The sequence below is a fragment of the Xenopus laevis genome, chromosome 3L (assembly GCF_017654675.1).
Source record: "Xenopus laevis strain J_2021 chromosome 3L, Xenopus_laevis_v10.1, whole genome shotgun sequence".
Classification (NCBI taxonomy): domain Eukaryota; kingdom Metazoa; phylum Chordata; class Amphibia; order Anura; family Pipidae; genus Xenopus; species Xenopus laevis.
This window is the reverse complement of record NC_054375.1, coordinates 103,670,399-103,695,047: the sequence shown is the minus strand read 5'-3', so window position 1 is coordinate 103,695,047 and position 24,649 is coordinate 103,670,399. Positions and strand designations below refer to the sequence as shown.

Genomic DNA, 24,649 nt, shown 5'->3' with positions numbered 1-24,649 from the left:
CAGTGATAAAAAAATCGTTCCCTCATTACCTTCTGCAAAACAATGGCATCCTGTCCTTGGCTTACATTTGATAATGCAAATAATACAGTTATTACGTGACACTGCTTTTTTATTGGCACAGGGCACAACTGGAACTGAATTTACAATGCACAGCCAATCATGGGAATAATGCCTCCAATTAAGATAGAAAAGTTGTCCACTGCCACTAGGTTTACCTCTTCTCCTCCTTCCGTGATCTCTTTTTACGCTGAAGTAGGAAAGTCTGGTTATATTCATATCTAAATCTCCATTGCTTCGAGCATTTAAAAGAAAACAAAATGAATTGATAGCAAACAATATGTGGCAGTGATTCATGGTGCCTGAATTCCACAGCTGCACTGCTGCAGTTTATATTACAATTGTTATCATGGTTATTATAATTATCAGCGTATTCTATTACAGACATGTTTCTGTTACTCTGGATACCATCGAAATGTAAAAGTTAAACCCACAGGGAAAGGAAGATTTTACTCCCAAAACTTAAGCTCTTTCTCACATAGGGGAAATGTAATTGTGTTCCTGGGTGTATTGCCTTCTTTTTATAACAGCCATTCCAAATACACTGCTAGACCTCCTGCCAAATAGGAAATGCATGTTCATATAGCACATTTTTTTCTCCCTTAGTTTCTATTGACCTTAACTGGACAAAATCGAAACAGTCACATTAGCCGCCAACAATAAAGGGTGTTGATGCAGAGACAGTTGACTGGGAATGGAAGCCAAAGCAGCTGTGCAAATCAGATCTTGTTGCACATAAGCAATACAGACACGTGGTGATCTTCACCATTTGGAAGCCAAAGGCACAGCAGAAAAGCAGCTTTAGGACGGACAGCAACTCATATCTATGTCTTGTTTGCTATCTCCATTTAATGTTTGCAGTTATTATTTGAGCGTACCTGTGAAGGATGTTTGGGTTTCCAATGGCAACATACATTTTATGGTGCCTTAGGGTTTTGAATGTATAGATCAAGCAAGATCAAGCCTAAAGCTAAACTGATTTACAGAGTGACCTTCTCTACTCTAATTAGGTCTCGTAAAGGATGTATCCTGTCCCAACCCAATTAAATGACTTTGGACCCCTGCCTGCAATGGAGAAAGTCCAAGGTGAATTTATTGTACCTCTGACACACTTCTCATTTCCAATTTTCTCCAGTATCCCTAGTAATAACTAGGAAAGCCCTTGGTTAGCTGTAAGCTGAGACTAAAGAGTACTACAACACCCACTGCAATATACAGACGTTGTCTTTGTTTTCATTGTTGTTCAGGGGGCTCCTAATGAATCACTGCATATTTCACATCTATAAAGAAAGGAACTGGTTTGCCATGTCAAATCATGTGTTATGTCATCCTCTCCTCTACTGTCAAAGACAAACAAGTTCAGCTGTTGCTGTTCTTAAATGTAAATGCTGTAGGACTGTGACGCTTATTATGAAGGGATTTTTCTTTCTCCCATGTAGTGTAAAAAACTGGAAATGGCTCACAGTTTGTCAGAACTAGAGAGAAAAAAAAACAGATCTCAGATGAGTTTCCCATTGTTCTTATTGCTATGGAGAAGTCAAGTAAGGAATAAAAATAAATGTTAATGCCACACAATATTTATTTCAAGGAATAATGCCAGAAATGACACACTAATGCATAAGAAGTGAAAATAAGCCTTTTGGGCATACTTTTTAATGCAGGGTTTTTTTTGGGGGGGGGTTTAAATAATTTTCTGACAGATCACGAACGTCTCCATTACGATTGTGTTGTAGCAGATATTACTGAACAGAGAGAGGCTTTAGGTCTGTCTCTTACACAACAATCTCTGCATTGTACTTAAGTGGTACTTTAAGCACATTTGTGCAGCACAGCAGGGGTGGCTTTATACACTCGGCTGCCATAAACTAAACAGTGAAATAGTATTGGCCATAAATCTGCAAACACATAAACACACACAGAATGAAAGATCTGATCAGCTGATATTAATTTATACTATGGATCGGGAGAACGGTCACAGGTAATGAAAAGGTCGCCCCCAAAAACCCACAGTGGGTTGGGTTGCAAATATTACTAAATAGCACTACCGGTAAATAGACACCTACACAAAATAATCTATTGATTGATTTAAATTTTGGATCAAGAAGATGGCCCTTACCTATGAAAGGGTTATGCTCAAGTAATGCCCTGCCCCACTGGGCCAATTTTCATAAAAAAATATTTTAATAAAAATACTACTAAATGTGACACCCCTTAGATTTACAGCCACATTTACATTTTTACAATGTTATACACAACTATGGTCAAAAGTTTAATGTTTTAATATAATCCTGCAATTGTATTAAAGGGGAACTATCACAAAAATGAAAATTTTATATAAGCTTTGGCATACTGAAATAAACTTTCTAAATACAAAAAATTAAATATTTTATACTGTTTCTGAAAAAATCAAGTTCATCTTTACTAGTCCTCTTTTTAGCATCTGTTTTCATTCTCTTATCATGTAGCAGTTGGGTGTCAGATTTTCATTAACAGTTAGATCCAATATATCTTATAGGGGGCTCCTTTTGACTAGAAGATGTATTAGAGTTCACTCTTTTAAAATCACCAGACATCCTGTCTCTTTACATGCAGGATTTGTGCAAAATGCAGTTATTTTGTTAGATTTTGTTTGTACTGGAATCAGTTATTTGAATGAGCTCTAATACATCTGCTAGGAAGGAGCCCCCCTATACGATATATTGGATCTAACTGTCAATATTTATCTGACACCCAACTGCTGAATGAAGACAGAATGAAGAGAAACCAATGCTGAGAGAGGGATAGTGAACATAAACTTGATTATTTCAGAAATTATGCAGAATATTTAATTGATTTTATTTACAAAGTTTCATATTTTAGTATGCTGAAGCTTATATTAAATTTTCATTTTCGCGATAGTTCCCCTTAAAATATTTCAGAACTGAAATGTCCCTTTGGCTTTGCTGGTACACAAACATTGGTTTAGCCAGACATAAAGGCGGGAAGTGTTTGGATTACAACAGAAGCTTTGATAAAGGGCCAAGTGTACTGTAGGTTAGATAAGACATCCAGAACACACAGACACAGTTTAATACACTGCATGCAGCACAAGCATTTCTTCATTACATCCGCTTAGTGTCAAAACAAAATGACAAACAGCACACCATGTGAGTTGTAGTTTCAATTTATTTAGCACAAAAAAAAAAAACACATACAAGAGGGCAATATTTCTTGAGGACCCGAAACATTGCCCTCTTTGTATGTTTTTGGGCTAAATAAATTGATTTTCGTACAACTACAACTCACACAGTGTGCTGCTGGTCATTCGTTTTGATACAAAGGTATGGCCCTGAGGCAGACGTGGGCTCTCCAGCACCTGACACCACAATTTGGTTGTTTTTTTGGGAGTTTGACCTCTCCATACTCATCCACAGTAATCCTGTTAGTGGGCACTTGCTCAGAATGATGTTGTCCCACTGATAAATTGAATAGAGTTGCAAATTAGGAACTATTAATACACAGACTCACATTTGCTCAAAACATTAAAACACCATTTAAATGGTGTCGTCATGACAGAAACTTGGAGCCCCAATTTTAGAAATATAATATTTAAATCAGGCATGTCCAACATGTTACTCCAAGTATCTCCAAAACAGCTGGAAGGCACAAGTTAAAACATCCCTGACAAGAATATTAAGTATTGCAAACAAGTGTTTACATATATCTCATTTGCACTTTTACCATTTAACATTTTCTAGCCATGGGCCCCCTCTCTCAAACAACTCTCTCTACCTTGTTGTAAAACCAGCTCTGAGAGACAACCCATGATAATAACTATGGAACCACATCACAAAGCATTATTATTGTTCCCGAGAGGATAAAGTATGAGGTCAAAACCAGAGACATTTCTCCCAACAGGGAAACACCAGTCTGCGCCAAGAAATACAACAGTGTGTACTTCTAACATTATTACAACTATCATAACTCTGCTTCAAGTGTGCTAGCAAGCAGCTTGGCTCACAGCATCGGTTATTACAGCCAGGGCCTTTTTGCCAGTAAGTGTATACAGAAGAAAGTAGCAAACCATACTGTACAACTTTAATAATAAACTTGCATGAAGCATGACGTTAAGCAATTTCAATAGAGGGGCAGTTATTTCATTACATCTACCACAGGCTGGGATTGGGAACAAGAAAACAAAGTGGTTTTCAATACAGAATAATTGAGGGTGGTGGATTTAAAAAAAACAAAAAACGAGTGTGGCTTTATACTAATCTCAAAAAAACACCTGCTGGAATTTGTCTTGGCAAAATCTGAAACTAAACATTTTGCCAAGTTGAAACACAAATATAGTTGGAATAGAAAAAGTATGTTAAGTCTTTTGAAGTTTCCGTTTCACCTTTTTTTTATTTTTGGAAAATGCTTCTTTTACCAAACGTTGTACAGTCTGTTCTGGCTATACTTATAACAGTTAATTAAAGGATCCGCCAATGCAAGAGACCTACGGTGCTTTAAATTCAGTCACAGCTGCAACTATAGTTTTTCTTTTTAAGACAAGGAATCATTGATGACTGTGTTCAATACCCAGAACACCAGAACTCTTTTTTAAAAAAAGAAGATAGTGTTATTAGAAGTAATACAAAATTTGGTTGCACAAGGACTTGAATCAAGAGCAGGGATTCTTAGCCTGTGGGTCAGCGTCCAAATCTACTTCCCTGTTTAAGGTGGGTGTCCATGATCCTCATAAAAACAGTAAAAGCCCTTCCAACAATTAACAATAGAAGTAACAATTATAGTAATAATAGTACTTGAAACTTTGTTGTTTGGAATAACCAGATTGATTTCCAAAAATAATATGGGCCCTGTAGCAGCACAAAGCCGTGAGAGGATGTGGGCATAGGCACTGCTACTGCTGGTCACTGGAACATGTGGGTTCAGCTATGATAGTTTAAAGCTGGGCAGTCTCTGCAAACTTTCATTTATATTAAAAGACTAATCATTTATAATTCTTGGTAGACAACTTTGTAAGCCAGAAAGGAAAAAGCCCCTGTTGTAAATACAGAATAGGGTTTGATTTTGTCAACCACAAAGGCAGCTTCCAGAGGGGCCAATTACATTACATTCTGGGTGGATCATTACACAGACCAAACCAGCCCTGCTGGGACAATGGGGTGTCATTGGGTGAGCATGCTCAGTTTAGTAGGAAATATTGGTTCCAGACAGTGCACAGCTCCCACAAGGGAATCTAGGGCCAACTATGTGTATTGTATAACAGAGGGCCCTGGGTTAGTTTGCTCTCAGTGGGGGTCAAATACATTGAAATGTGGACTGGCTACACTTAACTTTAAAAAGATAGACCAAAGGCTATCAGTGGAAATCCCATTTGGTGCAATAGTATTGGGAGACATCAAAGCCAACATAATATTGACCCACAAACTACAGTTACCATTTAGCTGAACAGTACTGGGAGACAGCTAAACAATAACACAATAGTTTACATTTTCCTCGCAGATTAAAAATTGTGTTATCACAGACCCCAAGAGAAAAATGCTAAGAAATGCTGATCTAAAGGGTGCCACTAGACCAGGATGATGGGGTCAGCTTACCTGGGAGGTTTCAAAAACTTGGGAAACAAATTCAGGTTATTGTTGGTCAAGCCCATTATGCAAGTCTTCCACACCTGTTATGCTCCAACTATGTCTATGACTATGCTTGATAAAGGGGTCTGACCCCGAAACGTTGCTTTTTCTGCTAATAAATACGCAAGGGCCTGGCCCTGCTTGCACCTACCTTTCGAGTGCCAGTGATTCCATTTACTACTCCCACTAGGAGGGTGACCATCCCTCCATCACCGTGCACTGGGCAATCATTATGTAGGCTAGGGTGTGCGAGCAGAGCTTCTATTTTGATTGTTGGTCAAGCCCATTAAGTCTTCCACACCTGTTATGCTCCAACTATGTCTCTTGCTTTGCCCCTGCCAGGTTATATAAATAATGCTGATGCATAAAAGACAACAATACTAGTTTTTCTGCTATTAAAGATACCATTTGGTTCTGTTATCGGACAATGCCCAAAGACAAAGTCATGCCCACTGGCCTGATAGGCAATTCCCCATTTTGACTTTTTGTGATTGGACTATAAACAGAAAAGGAGCTATGTGGAAGGTATGAAGAGAAAATAACCTTTTTTTATATCTATCGTAACATAGTTTATGAATGCTATTTATAAATTTCCCATAAAGGTATTTGCCTGATGCTTTTACGTTACCTTTCTTACTACCCTGTTCCTCTATGAGGGGGCTGCCATATTTGTGCAGCAGGAGTCTGTTAGCATTAGAATCTGATGCTGAGATGGGACAGTCAGGTTGGCATAACAGTCAGGTTTAGGAACTTCAAGAGACAATTACTTACAAAAGCAGAACTATCAACGAAAAATGATCAACATGACCTATAGGTAACTTTTAATGTAGATTAATATTTTGAAAATAATTTTTTTACTGTCAGTATCACTTTAAAGTATAGTTTTTCAAATTACGGAAATGTCCCTTATCGCGAAAAAACCCCAGGTCCCAAGCATTCCAAATAATGGGTCCTATACCTGCAGTTCCATGTTAGATCTATAGCACACAGTTAGGTAAAAATGGCTACTGCTGGACACAAGTTTCTCTGCATCTGGTGACAATCTTACATAGTCTGCAAACTTAATACCAATTATAAGTTTGTCAAGAAGCATTTTTGATCCAGATTTTAGACACTACATTCATTATGGAAGGGGAAGGGATCTATTCAGTAATTCCGGCTCAGTAGTATTGGTTTGTCCAGTATGCAATCTATTCTTCTGGTTGGCAATGGCAAAACGTTCCTTTGTAAGAAACGCTGAAGATTGGCAAATCACAGGTTATTTTGGGTATCCAAGAAAAGATACAAGGAATTAAGAAAATCTACCACCACAATACCCCCAATTCCACAGCCTTACCCACTTGTGTTCCTATTTTTTTCAATTAATATGTTGCCAATGATTCCCAATCAAAAAAAGCACAAGATCGCCAATGATCAATGGTTCCAAAACTTTACACAGATCTACTGTATATAAATCCATAAGATAAACTCAGCCCATGTTATGTGAAATATATACATAATTGATCATTGACTTATGCTGGAGGGAATGCAATTAATTGTGACAGACAACTGTGAAAAAAAAGCTAAAGCATGAAATTCAAGCTTCAGGGTGCAAATACCTGTAAAGAATAATTCAGGCATAAACAAATAGACATTCCAAATAGTAATTACTGCCACAGACCTGAAAACCAAACCCAGGAGCTAAATGAAAATTTCTATTTTGATTTTCCCCTGGATTATGAACTTTGCTCAGAACACCTTATGTTACATGCTTAAATTTCTCTGATAAGTCATAAAACAAACAGTAATTCAGTGAAGAATGCTAAACATGTTCGATAGAACACAGGCAAACAGATTTTAAGGTTGCTACTGCCCTGGTCATTTTGCCAAAAAAATCTCTCGTGTTCCATTACTTAATGAAATGCCAATAAAATGAGAGAAAAGAAATCTCGCATGCACAGAGAAGAGGGAAGGTAGGCTGAATTATTTTACCAACCACACTAATTTGAGTTCAATTTAAACCAATAAAAGTCAGGAAGCAGCTTATGGTTGATGGGTGATGCATAGAAGTATTTTCTTAATACTTCTTATTTTAGATGTACTGCAAAAATACATTTAAGTGCCTTAAAAATAGTGGCCTAACTAGGGCTCCTGAGGACTAAAAATTGGATTTATGAAAAAGGGAAATAAGTGCTTCTGGCATAACATATCTGTCTGACAAACAGTATGAGAGATATGGCCTGGTTGGAGACAGAATCACTGAACAATAGTTATTTACAGTTCTCCATATCAAGTGGCTGAATAATTCTTATAATGTCAATCTGAAAAGTCCTTAAAAACGTAATAGGGAACATTACATTTTTTCATAGACTGTTCCATTTCTTATGGCAAAAAGGTGATGGATGAGTGCATCGTGGCTGAATCATTGGCACTAAAGGAAATTTGCAATGAAAGTCTAACCCTATCTTGACATAAAAGTGCTTTCCACCAAGTGTTCAAACTGGACTCTCATACCCAAAGGAGCACTCGCTAAGTGTTAGAGGAACAATGAGAGTATGCTGCAACTACACCTCTCTGCTGTAGCGTAGAAACAAAAATAGGACAACCAGAGGTTCTTGAAAGAATGCGAGTCCAGTGTGAACCATGTTCTACCATCACTAGGGGGTTATATTGAAACCAGACCACAAAATTAATACTCACAGATCAATGAGGTAGTATTATAGCTGTTAGATACAGCCTTAGGTAGCACAGGGTTCTGTAATATCACTATAGAGATGCTATTGTCCTTGAGGGAGTCCATGAGCTCTAAGAACACCCCTTTAAGACTACCAGTTAGTGGTCTGGATTCTCTACAGTGGAATCTGTTCAGGAAGCAATTTGCTAAGCCTAAATCCCTTCAGCACTGTGGTGCCTTCACATTAGAGCCGTAATATCTAAGGAGATCTACCTCCAGTTACAATCCTACAAGTCTGCTTTTTCTAGCCTTGGTCAACTATCTTACATTCCTTGAAAATACTACAGACAAAGCTAGTCCTTTTAACTAAGCTTCGTCCATGGGGTCCCTGTTCCTGACTTCTCTAGAAGGGTTAGTTGACCCCAGGCCCCAGGGTTAGTCTACTGGGCCTTGTTGACCCCAGGCTCCCCAGAGATATCCACCTGGCTCAGAATATGGAGGTCATAGAGGAAAAAACACACCTTTCCAATCACTGAAAAGTGAAAAGTGTGAAAAGAAGTGGTCACTAACTCCATAGGTCAATAACAAAGCTATGTAACATAACTTAGATACAGTGGCTTCTACCTAGCAACTGGGCCAATAGCACATGTAGGAGATTTCCATCCATAGGGACTGTTAACCCTATTGACCGCTACAAAAGTGTATAATACAGGTGTGCATATGCTACAACCATACCCAGTACCTGGCAAATAAGGAAAGCCATGGGAACAAATAGTTTTTGCACCACTTAAAAAATACTTCACTGATTTTTCTGCCCGTAATGAAAAGCACTGCTAATCTTGCTTGATAAAAGGCAAAGGATACAGAGACATTGGTGGCATGATTAAAAACAAAGGTTGTACACTACCAACTGACAGATGGGGAGAAAATGTGATTGGGCAAACTGTGCTCATAACAAAAAGAAATCCTTTTCACATCGAGTGATCTTCAAATGGAAAACCAAAAGATATGCCTGAAGCAGTCAGCAATTAGTTTTGGAAAGTCTACTAGAACAGAAAAAAATACCTTTCTGATTGAAAGTTTTATGACTGGGTTGTTCTCTATTTTCTTTTAATATATAGTATACTGTCATATATTTGGCGTGGCTGCTTGTCTTAATTCTGATTTTCCGTCTCTACTCTTCATTGTTCCCCCTCTCCTTTTTACTCCATTTCTTTTTTTTTGTCTCTTCTATCCTAATAGCCCCACTGATATTTCAGAATGTACCACATCATTGAAACATGTGAGGTCAAATATGATCTTATCCATTATCATGGTGGATATATGTATCTTTATGTGCTTTTAATCTTGAAACTTTTCAACAAAAAAACACTGAAACATAAAAGTAAGGGTCTGATTGTTTTCTATGGGCCACTGCCGTGTGGCATTTTAGCATGCATGTTAGAGGATCAACCCCTAAGTCTACAGAACAATATTTGAGCTTTGAAAAAACAGTTCAAGTCACCCAGTCAGGATATGGCAAAACCATGTCTTGGTCTCACTGGGACATCATATCCTGGCCAAAAACCTCTCAGTGTCTGCAGAAATGTGGAGCAAAATAAAAGTTCTTGTATAATAAAGTGGATTATTAGTACTAGTTTTAGATCATGCTACAAATACACAACATAGCACTGTCTATAAATGATGCTCCAGGCATTATAATTTCTTGCAATTCTTTTATAAGTCTGCTACCTGCGACAGCAGATAAAAGAGTCAAAATGATAGATGGAACGCTATACACAAAACATAAAAGACACAAAGCCAAACTAATTTGAGCATTAATATATACACAGTTTATGGTCCATGAAGTGCAGCTTTATAGGGAGGAAATCCTGCTACCTTGTTCCCAGAAAGTTTTTTTATTGGGGGGGGGGGGGCGGGTAACCTGTTCCGAAATGCTAAAGTGAATATCTGTAAGTAAAATAAAGTGAAAAACTCCCACTTAAAATCAGGCAGCAACAAATGTTAATAGGTTTGTACTTTGTTTAATAAACCATAGCAACCTATCCAAACGTAGCATGCAATGGTTACCATTCAAAGCTAACATTTTAACTGATTGCTATGCGTTGCAAACTTTGGTATATACTTTTGGTGTACAGTTTGATATAACATTTTATCAAATACATCATAAAACTCATGTAATTTTGAAATGAACATGATCTTGTATTTTGGCCAGCACAGCAGTTCAAAACATTACTGACTTCATATTATACTTGATCCACAGATTATGTTCAGAACAAAGGCATCTTAATTTATGCTGCGGTATGAGCCTAGCAAAAAAAAAAAAAGAACATTTCAAGGCTTTATGATAACACAGGCAATTGCTTTGAATTATATTTTCCAGATGGGTGCACCCATACAAAATGTTCCCCACTGTTTATAATTGTAAGGTTTACAGACATGCAGAGTATAAAAAGAAGAGCCTCTATCAACAGGCCCATGACAATCTATTCTACAAATCATGATGATAAACAGATTTTATGTGATCTCCAGAATGAATAAATAAAGTCAAACCAAGCATGTTCAGTTATTTTATGCTGTATTTAAGCAATGTAAGCAGTTAAGGGCTATACGAAGAACAAAGGTATGTTTTACTAGTTCATGCAGTATGTTCTACAAAAATATACCATTTGGATCCTTTGTTCCATGTGATCTTGATAGTATGTCTGTATATTACTTGGACAGGTGGTTAACAGGGAAGGCTTTGCAATAAATAAACACAAATGATCCACAAATCAAAAACATACTGTTCTACCTGAGGATGAATCCCTAAGGATTGCGTTTGTTTTACATTCCTAGTCATGTTTTTATTATGAAAAGTGATGAGGAAACCTGCGGGGTTTCACTTTGCATAAAAGTTCACAAAACCAAAAAAGAACTTGGAAAAACGAAAAAATTTAGCCAAAATACACTGGGAAAGTAAAATTTCATTGCAGTTTAGGTATATTTAGCTCTACAATTGCATACACATTGTTATATATTGTTAGAGGTGATTGTTTTTAACTATGCTACAACTGTTGTTCTTAGAAAAAAAAAGGTTCCATGTTGCCTAATTTCTTCCAATCATGGCAGTGACTTCTTCATAGCTATTGTACCATATAGATATGCTTTTTCCCAGTAATTTAGGCCACAAAATCTTCAAATCAGACTCTGAACCCAAGGAGCATATAATAATGAGGACTGTAGGGTTTTTTTCCCAATGGTTTGTGTGTGTCTTTAAATGAACAGGTACAATCTAAATAGAGAGGGCTTGCACACTTAATAAACAGACCAGGTGGTATGGCAAAAAAATGTACTTACATGATCATAAGCAATCACAGAATTTGGTCATATGTGCACAATAAGATAAAACTGTCCACAAAGTGTGCAATACATGTATACATACCACACAAGTTAAGTCAAATACAGATACTCAGCAGAATGGAAGCGGATACCATTGCCACAGAATGAGAATTACCCCGACGTTTCGGCTGTTAGTCTTTCTCAAGTGGAATTCTAACATATATACTGTTGTGCACGCTATAAATACCCTGGTTAATTGCATCCATAGACTGCTCATGATCATGTAAATACATTTTTTTGCAATACCACCTGGTTTGTGTATTCCGTGTACAACAATGCAAACAAGTATGGGGTAAGAATACCAACAGGCGCAATAACTGCTGCACATGTGCCTTTATTCACCGTCACACAACATGTTTCAAGGTTAGGAGCTCTTTTTCAAGGATACACTTGAAAAAGAGCAAATAAGCTCGAAACATGTCGTGTGACAGTGAATAAAGGCACATGTGCAGCAGTTATTGCGCCTGTTGGTATTCTTACCCTATACTTGTTTGCATTACTGGATTTTGCTTTGGATGGAAACAGGGGTTTAAGATACCTATAAGGATACATCCATAAGGGTAACTATACCAGATTTTCTATATTGATTATTCCGTGTACAAGCACTCTCTATTTAGATTGTCCTTAGTATTTTTGCCTTTTATGGGGGCATATCTTGGGCTCATTGCACCTGTAATAAATTAAACCACGTTGAACAATTTTATACTTTTGGTACACTAGACATTTGGGTGCCTTTAAAGGGGTTGTTCATCTTTATGTTAACTTTTAGTAAAAGTAAAACTGATAATCTGAGAAAATTTGCAGTTGGTTTTCATTTTTTATTATTTGTGGTGTTGAGTTTTTTAGCTTTTTATTCAGCAGCTCTCTGGTTTGCAATTTCAGCAATCTGGATGCTAGGGTCCAAATTACCCTAGCAACCATGCACTGATTTGAATAAGAGACTGGACTATGAATAGGAGAGGGCTGAATAGAAAGATGAGTAATAAAAAGTAGCAATAATAATAAATGTGTAGCCTTAGAGAGCATTTGTTTTAAAAGGGGTCAGTGACCCCCATTTGAAAGCTGGAAAGAGACAGAAGAAATAGGGAAATAATTCAAAAACTATGAAAAAATGAAGGACAATTGAAAAATTGCTTAGAATTAGCCAGTCTATAACATACTAAAAATGTTCCGCCATGTTCAATAGACAAGATGACGATATCCATGGCTTTTGCCGATATTGGCCCCCTTTATCTCCTACCATACATGCAGCGAATATTGTAGGAAACGGTTTTGCACAATAATATCCGTGCGTATATGGCCACCGTAAGTGCCCCAGAGGAAACAATGAAGCTGGTTTTAACTGCTCCCAGTATGACAAAAGATTTAAGCCCTGTTCTCTGGAGGTTCCGATCCCAGTTCTCCAGAGGAGTGAGGGAAAAACAAACAAAAATCAAAACTGTTACTTGTAGTGCACACTATGTTTCCAACATAACAACCTGTGATTTTCTGAGGTTTCAACTTCAAAGGTATCTCATAAAAAATCGGTTTCAATCCAAAAGAAAAGCAAAATGGTGTAAACAGCTGTGAACACTTTTTTTACAACATGGAAACTATTTGTTGGCAAGACCACTCCAATGATAAAGGTAACTAATCTTGAGATGTCTAACAACACAAGTTCACGCTGACCTTATAAAGAGAGGTATGTTATGCAGTGATTGTGCTGGGAAAGGTAATAGTGTGTTTGATATTATACCATGACAGTCTCCTAAGGACTGGTCTGCAAATAATTCCAAATGGTTCTTACTGTGAGATACAGATTGGCTATTAAGAGCTGGTAAGGTAATATAGAAATTTTAGAAACTCCAGATACCGAACTTTGGTTTCTTAAAGCAAAACAATTAAAAGTAAAAAAGATGGTACTTAAGTGTTCACAAACACAAATATGGACCCAGAGCAAAGCACCAATTATCACACATTCACTGCGTTTCACTGTCCCTTACAACCAATAAAAAACTTCAACTGAGCCCTCAACTTACTCGGTTACTGCTCCAGTAAAAGTCTCCATATTTCAGCATCAATAATTCCTTGCTGCTTTGAAGACTATGACAATATGTCTAACCCATAATAAACCTAAAGATAGAACTATCCCTGAGTCTAAAATAGGGGTTAAAATATGGTATTTTCTGTTTTTCCTGTTTTTATTATATTGTAGAATATAAAATGATGTTGTTTATTATGGCTTAAAAAACTACAAAACCATGTATTTTGCTCAACTATTAATAATTGTGATTTTGAGCCCTAGATAGTGGAAACTATGAATAAAAGTCTGTAATTCTTCTCATCTTAAAAAGTCTACACTTTGCAGCTTTGTTTCATATTCTTTGTAGAGCTCTAGCGCTTAGCGGCTTAGGATGCAAGTGACTTTGAACCCCCAAACCATTTATGCAGGGATCCCGGTGAAGGCATGTTATACCACCGCCAATTGCAATGCACAAGTGATAAATTGAGAGTAGGAATGGTTCTTTATAGAACGAATCTAGGTTTACTAAAAAAGACTGAACTCTATGTGAACTTAAGTCTTATCTATTTCTAGAAACTCACGAATGATGATATTCCCTGACAAAACAAAAATTCTAAGAATGATGTTAAATAAACGCAAACATGAACTTGTAATTTTATCCACAAATGTTCTAATATGAATAAGTTATCCAACACAAAAATCTGGCTGTAAGAAAAAAGTGAATTCATGATTTAAGGCTTACTTAAAGGGAAACTATGCACCTTTTTAGATAGCTTTTTTGGCTAGGTTGCATTAGCCAATGAATGGACAGAGCCCAGTCTTTTTCCCTGTTCCTTTTTCCTATTACAGTTAGAACCTGCATTATTTCCGGTCAGATGATCACTAAAGGAAATTACAAACTAAGGTCTCAAGGTAAAAGGTCAGTATTTACGGATAAGAATATATATGCCAGTTTGGTATGATTCTTTAATAGGTCACTTATTATGACATAAAATCAGCTGAAAAACAATTTGTTCTTAAGTAGCAACACTCCTTTAGTGGACAGGTGGTGGGCCTGACTAGGGTTTCCACCTTTTGGTTAGATCAACTCTGGGCAGGGGGCGGGAGACTTCAGGGCCAGGGCGGGTGGCATTGGAGGTGGTGTTAATGGGTGGGGTTGGATGGCACTTCCAAAAACCGGGCTGTCCAGGTGAAAACCAGACAGGTGGCAACGCTAGACCTATCTGCCTACAGTCCATTCCACCTGCTATATCAGTACCCTGCAACCTTCTGGAATTGTCCCACTGGTCACCTGTCACCTTTTATTTATATACTTGCTCCTGCTCCCTCTGGTTACATCTGTGAAATTAATGATGGCTGGGCATGATGGCAGGGTCAGGAACAAATAAATACCTGTTTAATTAAATATTACATTTTTTGTTTACAAAAAAGAAAAAAGTGTGCTGACATACATGATGTCTATCTTTTCAAGACTGAACTGTTCCGTCTTGCTTTATGACTAACTGATATTTTATTCAACTTTATAAGTGAACTGAAAGTGATAGAAATGATAACCAGGTAAGGGAATAACCCAATGGAAGTTTGATTTTATGGGTATCTGTAGAAACAAAAATATTCAGCAAATGCATGTAAAAATTCAATGAAAATCAAGAAGGGAAAGTAAGATGTGTCCTGTGTTCATTTGTGTTTAAGCTGAACTTCTCCCTCAAATACCCTTCCATGGCAAATAGTGGTCAAAATTGCCAGATGAGTTATAATCGATTAAGAGACACTATCCCCAACAATGCTGTGAAGAACAGTTGGAACTGCAACTCACCAGTATCTTAGAAGCCTTGATGCAGATCCAGAACATACACAGGCACATGCACACTATAGTATCCTCTTAACATTGTGCAGACAAGTTTAGCCACAATTTAAACATCATATTTTTTTAATTACGGTACTCTCTCATTCAGCAGCAAACTCAGGCACTCAGCCTAGAAGTAGGATAAAGCAAGACTTCACACTTCCAAAATGAAAATTGTAGATACTCCAAGCTGCCAAAATTAAGCCCAAAAAATCTGAGCTCTTTATACATTTTAAAAGGAACCTCGGCAGACTCACCAAGTGAAGGCTGGGAGCCAGATTCAAGTTTTTCAAAGATTTTTTTAATAGCATTCAATCTCATTTGATTTTTTCACCCATTTTGCATAGCATCATGATCCTAACAGGATCCAGTAAATGTTACTGTAAGCCCATGCATAAAGAAAAACAGCTCAGTGCCCATAGATAAATCAAATGATGTACCTTTTTTCATGCCTGGAAATCTGCCCTGGTAGTGACTGTCTGCCTCCCCTGAGTATTCCTCTATTATGGTGATTTTGACTTAAATGTCCTGAAGACGGAATGTTGAATCTTGGATTGTCCCCTCTTCTGTGTAGGGGTACAGATGTCCGTATGGCTGACACAACATGTCCAGAATAGGGACTGATTACAGTGTCATGATTGAGATTATTCTGGTTGCTGTGAGCTCTTTCTCCAGCTGAGTACTGCTGGCTGGGAGCCTGGTAGCTCCTCTCCTGGTAATGGGCTGGAAGGCACGGTCGGGTTTGTTCCATAACCCCACCATTGCAGCTTCTAGAGCAAGCTGACCAAGGACCCCAAGTTCCCCAGGTGCCAGACGGAACTGTAGTAATATTTCCTGCCGTGTCACTTTGCTGCTCTATCCTCTGTGGAACCTGTAAATACATAGGCACAAATTGGTACAGAATCATCCTTTACATATTTAAAATACAATACATTACAAAATATACATCAGGATTATACTGGGCTCATTTCAGATAGAAGCAACCAATTCACTTGGCTCAAAATCTGGAGTAAATGATCTGTTGCTATAAATGTAATTTGTAAGGAACACTTGTACTTTCTAGAGAACTTTTTTATTCTTAAGTGCATATTATTTTGATTCCCTTTTTGTGGTTCTTTAAGGCTAGATTATCATTATATGATTATATCCTTCATTAGTACATTTAGTACATTTACATGTCACGCCTTCTTGTTTTTTTCTGTTATAACCCTGGCTTCTGTCTTGCCCTGGTTCTGGAATAGTGATATCGTCATGTAGATCATGACCCATATGAACACCATTCCCATTTTAAAAGAGAGTTTAATATTTACATCATGCTTAAAAAAAGAAAGCAGGTAAGGTAGCCATCCAAGCTTTTATTTAACAAGAGAATGTAAGGTGGCCCCTCCCTTTTTATGTTATACAATTGTGTTGTGAGTCTTCCTTCTCCAAATATTGTGAGTGCTTGGTTGCTATATCTATGAATATTGCATGCGTCTTCCAAGTTTAAAGGAAAAGTTTAAACTAAGTAAGCCTTATCAGAAAGGTCCACCTTAATATACCAGTAAACCCTCAAAGTAATGCTGCTCTGAGTCCTCCAGCAAAAGAAACACTGCATTTCTTTCCTTCTATTGTGTACACATGGGCTTCTGTATTAGACTTCCTGCCTTCTCCTTGCCCCGGCCAAGAACATGCTCAGTTTGCTCCTCTCTCCCCTTCTCTGTAATCTGAGCCCAGAGCTATAAGTGAGCAGGGACTCAGGTAGGAAGTGATGTCACATGAAGCTAATGCTGCAGCTCCTATCCTAAACAAACAGAGAACTTCTAGAGCTTTTTACTCAGGTATGGTAAAACATTCAAACTAAATATAGCATTCTAGCTTGCACTATTGCAGCTAATCTGTTGGGAATAAAATGCCTCCATAGCTTTCCTTCTCCTTTAAAGGAACAGTTCAGTATATAAATAAAAACTGGATAAATATATTAGTATGTGCAAAATAATTTTTTTTCTAATATAGTTAGCCAAAAATGTAATCTATAAAGGCTGGAGTGACTGGATGTCTAACATAATAGCCAGAACACTACTTCCTGCTTTGCAGCTCTCTATCTTTGAGTTAGTCAGCGACTTTAAGGTAGGGCACATGGGACATAACTGTTCAGTGAGTTTGCAATTGATCCTCAGCATTCAGCTCAGATAAGCAACATGTTTTTATACTGAACAATTCCTACAAAAACTGGCTTCTGCTGCAAGTCACATCTAGCAATGCATGGAATAGTAATGACCAGAAAGTACTGTGTTTAATCCCACTGAGAGCTTTTGAATGGATGAGTAATGGAAAGATGAAAAGAAAAAAGAAGCTTCCCTTTAATCGGAAAGGTACCTTTTTTTATTTTAGAGAGGAGTTGCCTGCTTGGCACACCTAGTTTGTTTACTGGCATTTTTTTCTTCAATTAATATAAGCGGTATATTCTGTCTGTATGTCGTTTTCTTATGTTTTCACAGTTCAGATTGCAAAGACGGAGCAAGAAGCATTTGCTGCATCTTGTCTTTTTTCCTATGAACAACAAATAATATGTATTCCTTCTAGTGAAAACAGATAAGATAACATTAACCCCTTGCCTGGTTGCCTGGGAGGTGCACAGCTTTACGTTTCTGTTTTTGTACCCAGATCTAAACTTGCTTCACCAATATTTCAGTTACATTTTGATTTATGGTATATGGTATTATGAGTAAATCAAATTCCATTCTTTCATGGAGGACTGCGGCAAGTTTGAGACAGAAATGCACAATAAGTATAATAGAAACAGTATGTTAAACTGCCTGCTCAGAGGATACAGAAATTTTCTAGATAAATGTTGGTTCCTGCCAGTTTTCTCAGATTGCAGCATTTCCTTTTTTCTAAGGTCTAAAACAGACATGAGCGAATAAAGCTCATGTAAATATCCAGTAACTAATAGAGCTGTCTTGGCCCCAGAGCTCTTACAGGGTTTTTTTCAGTATTTGCAGTGCAAACTATGAAATATTCCAAAGAGACACCCAAGTCTGAAGCCATATGATTGAATAGTTGGATTGTGATGAAAATGAAACATTTTTCATTGGGGTGGGTCAGCTCGGGCATTGCGCCATTTCACTTTAAAGTTCTTTCTTTTGCTCTCTCTCTCATTTTTGAACATCTCCCAATTCCCACACATCTGGAGTCAGCCAATGCGTGTTAGCTCTGCTGAGCCTAATCTCGTGTGCAGAGCCTACGATGATATAAGGAAAGGCTCACACACAAAAAATATATGGCTGATGCTTTGCAACTCCTATTTTTAGAGCCCAATTAAATAATCTATCTTTGGGTGGTGGCTCGACAAATGTCTGGAATTGAAGCCAAAACTTAATGCAACTATCAGGAAAAAGAGTTGACGTTACAAGCTTTTCTCCATAAAATGTAGATTAATCCTGCGTAAAATGAAAGACTGTCTTTACAGTACATATCAGGTATTAAATATAAATTACTGGGCATCTGTGGAATGAAAAAAAAAAGTATAATGCTGACTTTAAATGGATGATCCATTATTATTATTGGCCACCCAAGTCTACTCCTGGAGGCCTTGTCAGGTATAATTGGAATATTCTGTAATTTTCCAGTTCATTCGAGCAAGATAGAGCAATTTGATTGTTTTCACAGAGGAAGAAGTCCGCAAAGCAAACAGGGGAGTAGTCTTAGAACCCAATGTGGCTTTCAAAGCATTAATATATTGACTCCTCAAAACAAAATATGAAGTGGCCAGTCCACAATCCCATATGCAGGGGATGAGGCATGTATCGATTAGTACAACCAAAAATCTTGCTTATATTTCTTTGGGCTGAGGGCACACATATGGCTCTACTGCTCTCAGGATTTTTTTGCAGACTGAGAGAAGTGGATCCACTCCCTGGCAACCAAAACAGATTGAATATAAGGGTTCAGTTTTATTGTTATACTTATTTTTAATCATGCACAACAGTACAAACTGCGACCTGGTTGCTAGAGAAATTAGGCCCTAGCAACAATAAAGCACTGGAAGTTCTAAGCCAGAACCCTATAGAACAAAAGATGCAAATAATTATAAAACCATAACAAATAAAACACAAAGGGGTTATGTAACAAAAGACACTATGTTTGCCCAGGAGCAGTAACCCATAGCAACCAATCAGCAGGTAGCATTTACTGGTCACCTGTTTAAAAGCAAACATCCTATTGGTTGCTATTAGTACCTTTTATTACATATGGGGGAAATGGTCTTAAAATACTATTGTCTACAGATACTAAAAGTAAATTTTAAGGTAAACTACCAGTCCCTTCTGTTACTTTGCACGTATCGAGAGCATGGCCCTGATCTATCAGTGCACAGAAAACACAGCAGCTTAAATTTAATTAGTAATATGATATATTAAAAGCAACAGTTAGCAACATTCCAGTGGTTCTGACTCTTGCAACAGTGTGCAACAAGTCAGTTCTGTTCCAGTCAAGACACTATTTCTTGCAATGTCTTGTACGCTTGCTTCTTCATGTGTTCCATAAGGTAAGGTTGCCACCTTTTAGGTTTGTGCCGTCCAGGCAGGGATGGGGGTGTGCCGGTGGCATCATGGGGACAGACCACTAACGTTGTGGGGTGGACCACTGATGTTGCAGGGTGGGGTCATGACACCGCAGGGCAGGGCTATGAAGTGGTAATCTTCTGATTGCAGGCTTATGTAGGGGTATTCTGCCAGAGTCAATTATGTATGGATCGGTACAACCAAAAATCTTGCTTATATTTCAGTCTTTGCGCTGAGGTTATTTCTTTGCAGCTTGACAAAAGTGGATCTACTCCTTTCCGCATCTCTGTGTATCTGAACTGACAATTACAACATCCGCTTGAGTGAGGCACATAAAGCAGAGGTGTTCACATTTTAGGGCCTACCTCCCTACGTTGCGCTACCTTGCCTTCACAGAAGCTGAACTTTAAAGATAAACAGAGCTGGCGAAGGAAGCGGATCTGATTCCCTCAGCCTGCACAAAATGCAGGCTGAAAGCAGCAGAGCCAACTCTCTGTGTGCCTTGGCCCTTAGGCTTTGTCTCTGTGTTCATAACCAAGCGGTACAAAACTGAAAAATTATAGAACACCTTGTTCAGTTTACACTGGATCTCTCCTCTTTTCTTCAGATCAATTTGTAGGAGAAGTAAAGTGATGAAATTAGATTTCCATGATAGTTAAATCTCCTGCAAATAAAATTCTCCTTTTCAGTAAGCCTGGAAAACAGGGGGTCATTAGCTCTTTTAAAGGGCACCTGTCACCCCCAAAGGGGTTCCCCCCCACCAGACGTGCAGACCAATAGGAGGAAACTATAGGTTTTTTTTTTAAAAAAAATTGGCCCCAGAGGTTGGGAGGGAGCACCTGGTGCAGACGATCATTTCACTTGTTATGGTCATACATACATGTGACGTCATGCAACAGGAGAAGCACTCATTATGCACTTGCCCACACAACATGCACCATGGAGGGTGGCCTAGCACATGAAGGGGCTGGGGGGGATTATCCCCTTGGTCGAACTATAATCTTCCTTAACTAGAGAGGCACTTTACCAGGAGGCACATGGTTGGCAGAGTTATTTTAACTGCAGAAGTAGTATATATATCGTGTAGTAGCTCTAACTTTGAAAATTACTGAGAAGCAAGGCAGGGAACCAGCCTCAAAGTCAGCATACTGCACTAGCAAGAAAGGACTTTCCATTGCAGTGCAACAGTGGCAGTATGAGCACACATCATTTATTGGCTGGGCTAAACAGTAGGGAATCTGAATACAGCAAATAATGGTTTGACCTAAAATAAAAATGTAATTGGGCTAAACAAATCAGTTGATAGGACATATGGTTGCACTTTGTGAAAAACTCTTGTATATACTCTAGCCCAGGGGTCCCCAAGCATTTTTGGCCCGGGGATCAAAAAAGAGCCAATTTTTTTTTCCAAGGACCAGGGGGTTGTCGGGAGGGGTCGGCGTCCAATTTGGGCGCGCCAATTCACCGCACCGCGTTCATTGTTCAGCGGCCCACTTCAGGACTGGTCCGGTTTTGGGCAGTGGCCCGGTGGTTGAGGACCCCTTCTCTAGATCATGCTATTCAATATATTTGTTCCTTCCAGATTTGCTTTTCTCACAGAAAAGCATCTCCTGTACTTACTACACTGAAATATATAAAATACCAAGCAAAGCACTTTTATCATTCCTAATAAACGCTTTGCATGAACTGTATGGAAATCCCTACATTCAATGGTAGGCACAGAGCTCTGACTTGAGTGAGCAGACTTAAGAGCAATCTACGGGGGTTCTGCAAAATGTGAACGTGATCGCTTCACCCTTTTCAGCATATAATAAAGTCTTTGCATATAGTCCTTTTCTCAATAAGTCTCAAGTGAGTGTGCCAAAGTCAAGAAAATTATTTCCAGTTTTCTGTCAAAACGTTAACACAACACAGTTCTTATGCCAGTGTCACTGTTTCACACAGAGCTGTAGCACTTTTTTCTATGATCCTTGTATGTCTGCACTTAATTGTTCTTACATGTTCCAGAAAATGTGTATCCTGTTTAAGGAGCTCTGGGTCCTTTTCATACTAAGTGCAATAGCAGACTAGCCTAATAAAGCAGGTACTGTCTAATCACACAGACACCAAATGGGCTACAGAAAGAATTACCTTACAAATCAGCTTCCATTTTTAACTCTACTCCTAATTTTGGCTACCATATCCTACACATAGGGTAAAATATAAAGGGCCTGTTGTGGGAACGAACAATAAATTAAATATAGCAGTAAAGATTAAATGTACCTTTAAATTAGCTTTTGCATTTTTCCTCTAAAGTTTTTTAATTATTGGCATAAACAGGTGGAACTGCTATCTGTTTGTTGAGGTCATTGTCCCGGCAATCAAAAACAGATTGAATATAAGGGTTCAGTTTTATTGCTATACTTATTTTTAATCATGTACAACTAGTTTAGAACCTTGTTGCTAAAGAAATTAAGCCCTAGCAACCATAAATCACTGGAAGTTCTAAGCCAGAAACTTGAAGAACAAAAGATGCAAATATTTACAAAACCATAACAAATAAAACTCAACTGTTGTTTACAGATACTAAAAGTACATTTTAAGGTAAACTACCCATACTTTAGGTTACTTTACAAGTATCCAGAGCATGCCCCTGATCTATCAGTGCACACCTAGTGAAAGCACTGCAGCTTAAAATAAAATTAGTAATATGGTTTGTTAAAAGCAGCCGTTAGCAACATTCCAGTGGTTCTAACTCTTGAGACAATGTGTTCAAGTCAGTTCTGTTCTAGCCAAGATACTATTTCTTGCAATACAATTCTCTCACCCATGTGGAGCTTTCCCAATTGATTCCAGTCAATCACGTGTCCAATTCCTGTTCCCTGGCAATGGAAATTCTTCACAACGTCATAAATATGGATTCCTTGGACAGGTTATATTCAGATTAATAAAACGTCTTTATTTATTAATAAATATAATTTGCATGCCAGCTCCGACTCAGCTCATTAATTCATTACTACTGACGCAACTTAAACCTGCTGAAGTGCTATGTTAGCCTATGGGGACCTTCCAGAGCAATTTTATAACTTATTTAACCCTTTAAGTGCCACAGATCGTAGAATCTACGTTCTGTGGATCAAAGGACCAAAGTGCCACAGATCGTAGATTCTACGATCTCCAGCACTTCCGGGTTCCAGTGCGCAGCGGTTGCATTTAAAACCGCAAGCGCACGTTAGATGCCGGCAGAACCCCCTAGGCAACGAGCAAAACCGGTCATACTCACCGGTCTCCCCACCGATCGTCGCTGGAACCAATAGGAGCGCAGGGCGCACGCAGGGCGCATGGCTGTGACGCGCTCCTGCTGCCCAAATAAATCCAGCCCTCCTGACGCCTCCCCTTTCACTCCTACTGCGCACTTGTGTCTGTTGGAGCCCTCCTGCTGCCTTCCTGCGGTTCTCCTGCTGGTTTGGTCGCCTTGATTGCCTGCCTTGGATTCAGTGAGCTGAACTACAACACCCTTACACCTTTTATTTTACTTGTTTCCTTCTAATCTCTCTAAATTTGTTTTTTTTTTTTTTGAATATTTTTTTCTTCTGTCTTTATCATTTAGCACACTTTTGTACACTCACACACTTACAGGCATCTTTGCCAAGCACACACTCACACTCACACACACACTCACACACACACTCACACTTCTACACTTTTTCTTTCCCCTATACTTCTTTTCTTTTCTTTCTTTCTTTGCTTTCTTTAGTAGTTGGTTTTTTTTTTGCTAAAACTTTATTTCTACTCTTGTTCTATAATTATCTGCTTTATTTTATTGTATTTTTGCAGTTTTTTACCATTTTCATTGTTGCTTTGTGTTTTATATCTATTATATTGCATTTTCACTTTTATTTGTTGTTTGGTGCCTTTACAGTGACGTTGGTGGATCAAGGTTTCTAACCACCAATTTCATTCCAATAGCTGTTATTTTTATTGTCTTAGCTGATTTTTATTATATTTTGTTGTTTTATTCTGCTTTGCCCTTTGCTGCTTGTTTAGTGCCCCCAAAAAAGTTTGCCTTTGCAGTGACGCTGGTTGGTCTAGGTTTCTGGCCCCCGATTTCATTCCAATAGCTGTTGGTTTTAGTGCTTTGGGTGATTTTATTCCAGACTGTTCCTTTGCCCTGTTTGCTTGTTTAGTGCCCCCAAAAGGTTCTTTTCGATTTTGGGCACGTGCAGTGTCTTGTCTGTAATCTATTCTGTAGATTTCTGGAAGGAGTTCAAGTTCTAGTTTTTTTTGTTATATTTTGTTGTTTTATTCTGCTTTGCCCTTTGCTGCTTGTTTAGTGCCCCCAAAAAAGTTTGCCTTTGCAGTGACGCTGGTTGGTCTAGGTTTCTGGCCCCTGATTTCATTCCAATAGCTGTTGGTTTTTATTGCTTTAGCTGATTTTTATTACATTTTGTTGTTTTATTCTGTTTTTCATTTGCATTGCCCTTTGCTACTTGTTTAGTGCCCCAAAAAAAGTTGTTTGCAGTGACGCTGGTTGGTTTAGGTTTCTGGCCCCCGATTTCATTCCAATAG

General features: G+C 38.2%; 1 protein-coding gene across 2 annotated transcripts in view; it reads right to left on the bottom strand.

Moving 5' to 3' along the window:
• thsd4.L (thrombospondin type 1 domain containing 4 L homeolog) overlaps positions 1–24,649 on the bottom strand; it is a 353,548-nt gene that overhangs the window by 256,538 nt on the left and 72,361 nt on the right. For both annotated transcript variants that reach the window (XM_041586755.1, XM_041586754.1), the window contains one exon: positions 15,998–16,428. In XM_041586755.1, coding sequence (XP_041442689.1) covers positions 15,998–16,428 — 431 coding nt within the window. The remainder of the gene's footprint in view (positions 1–15,997; positions 16,429–24,649) is intronic.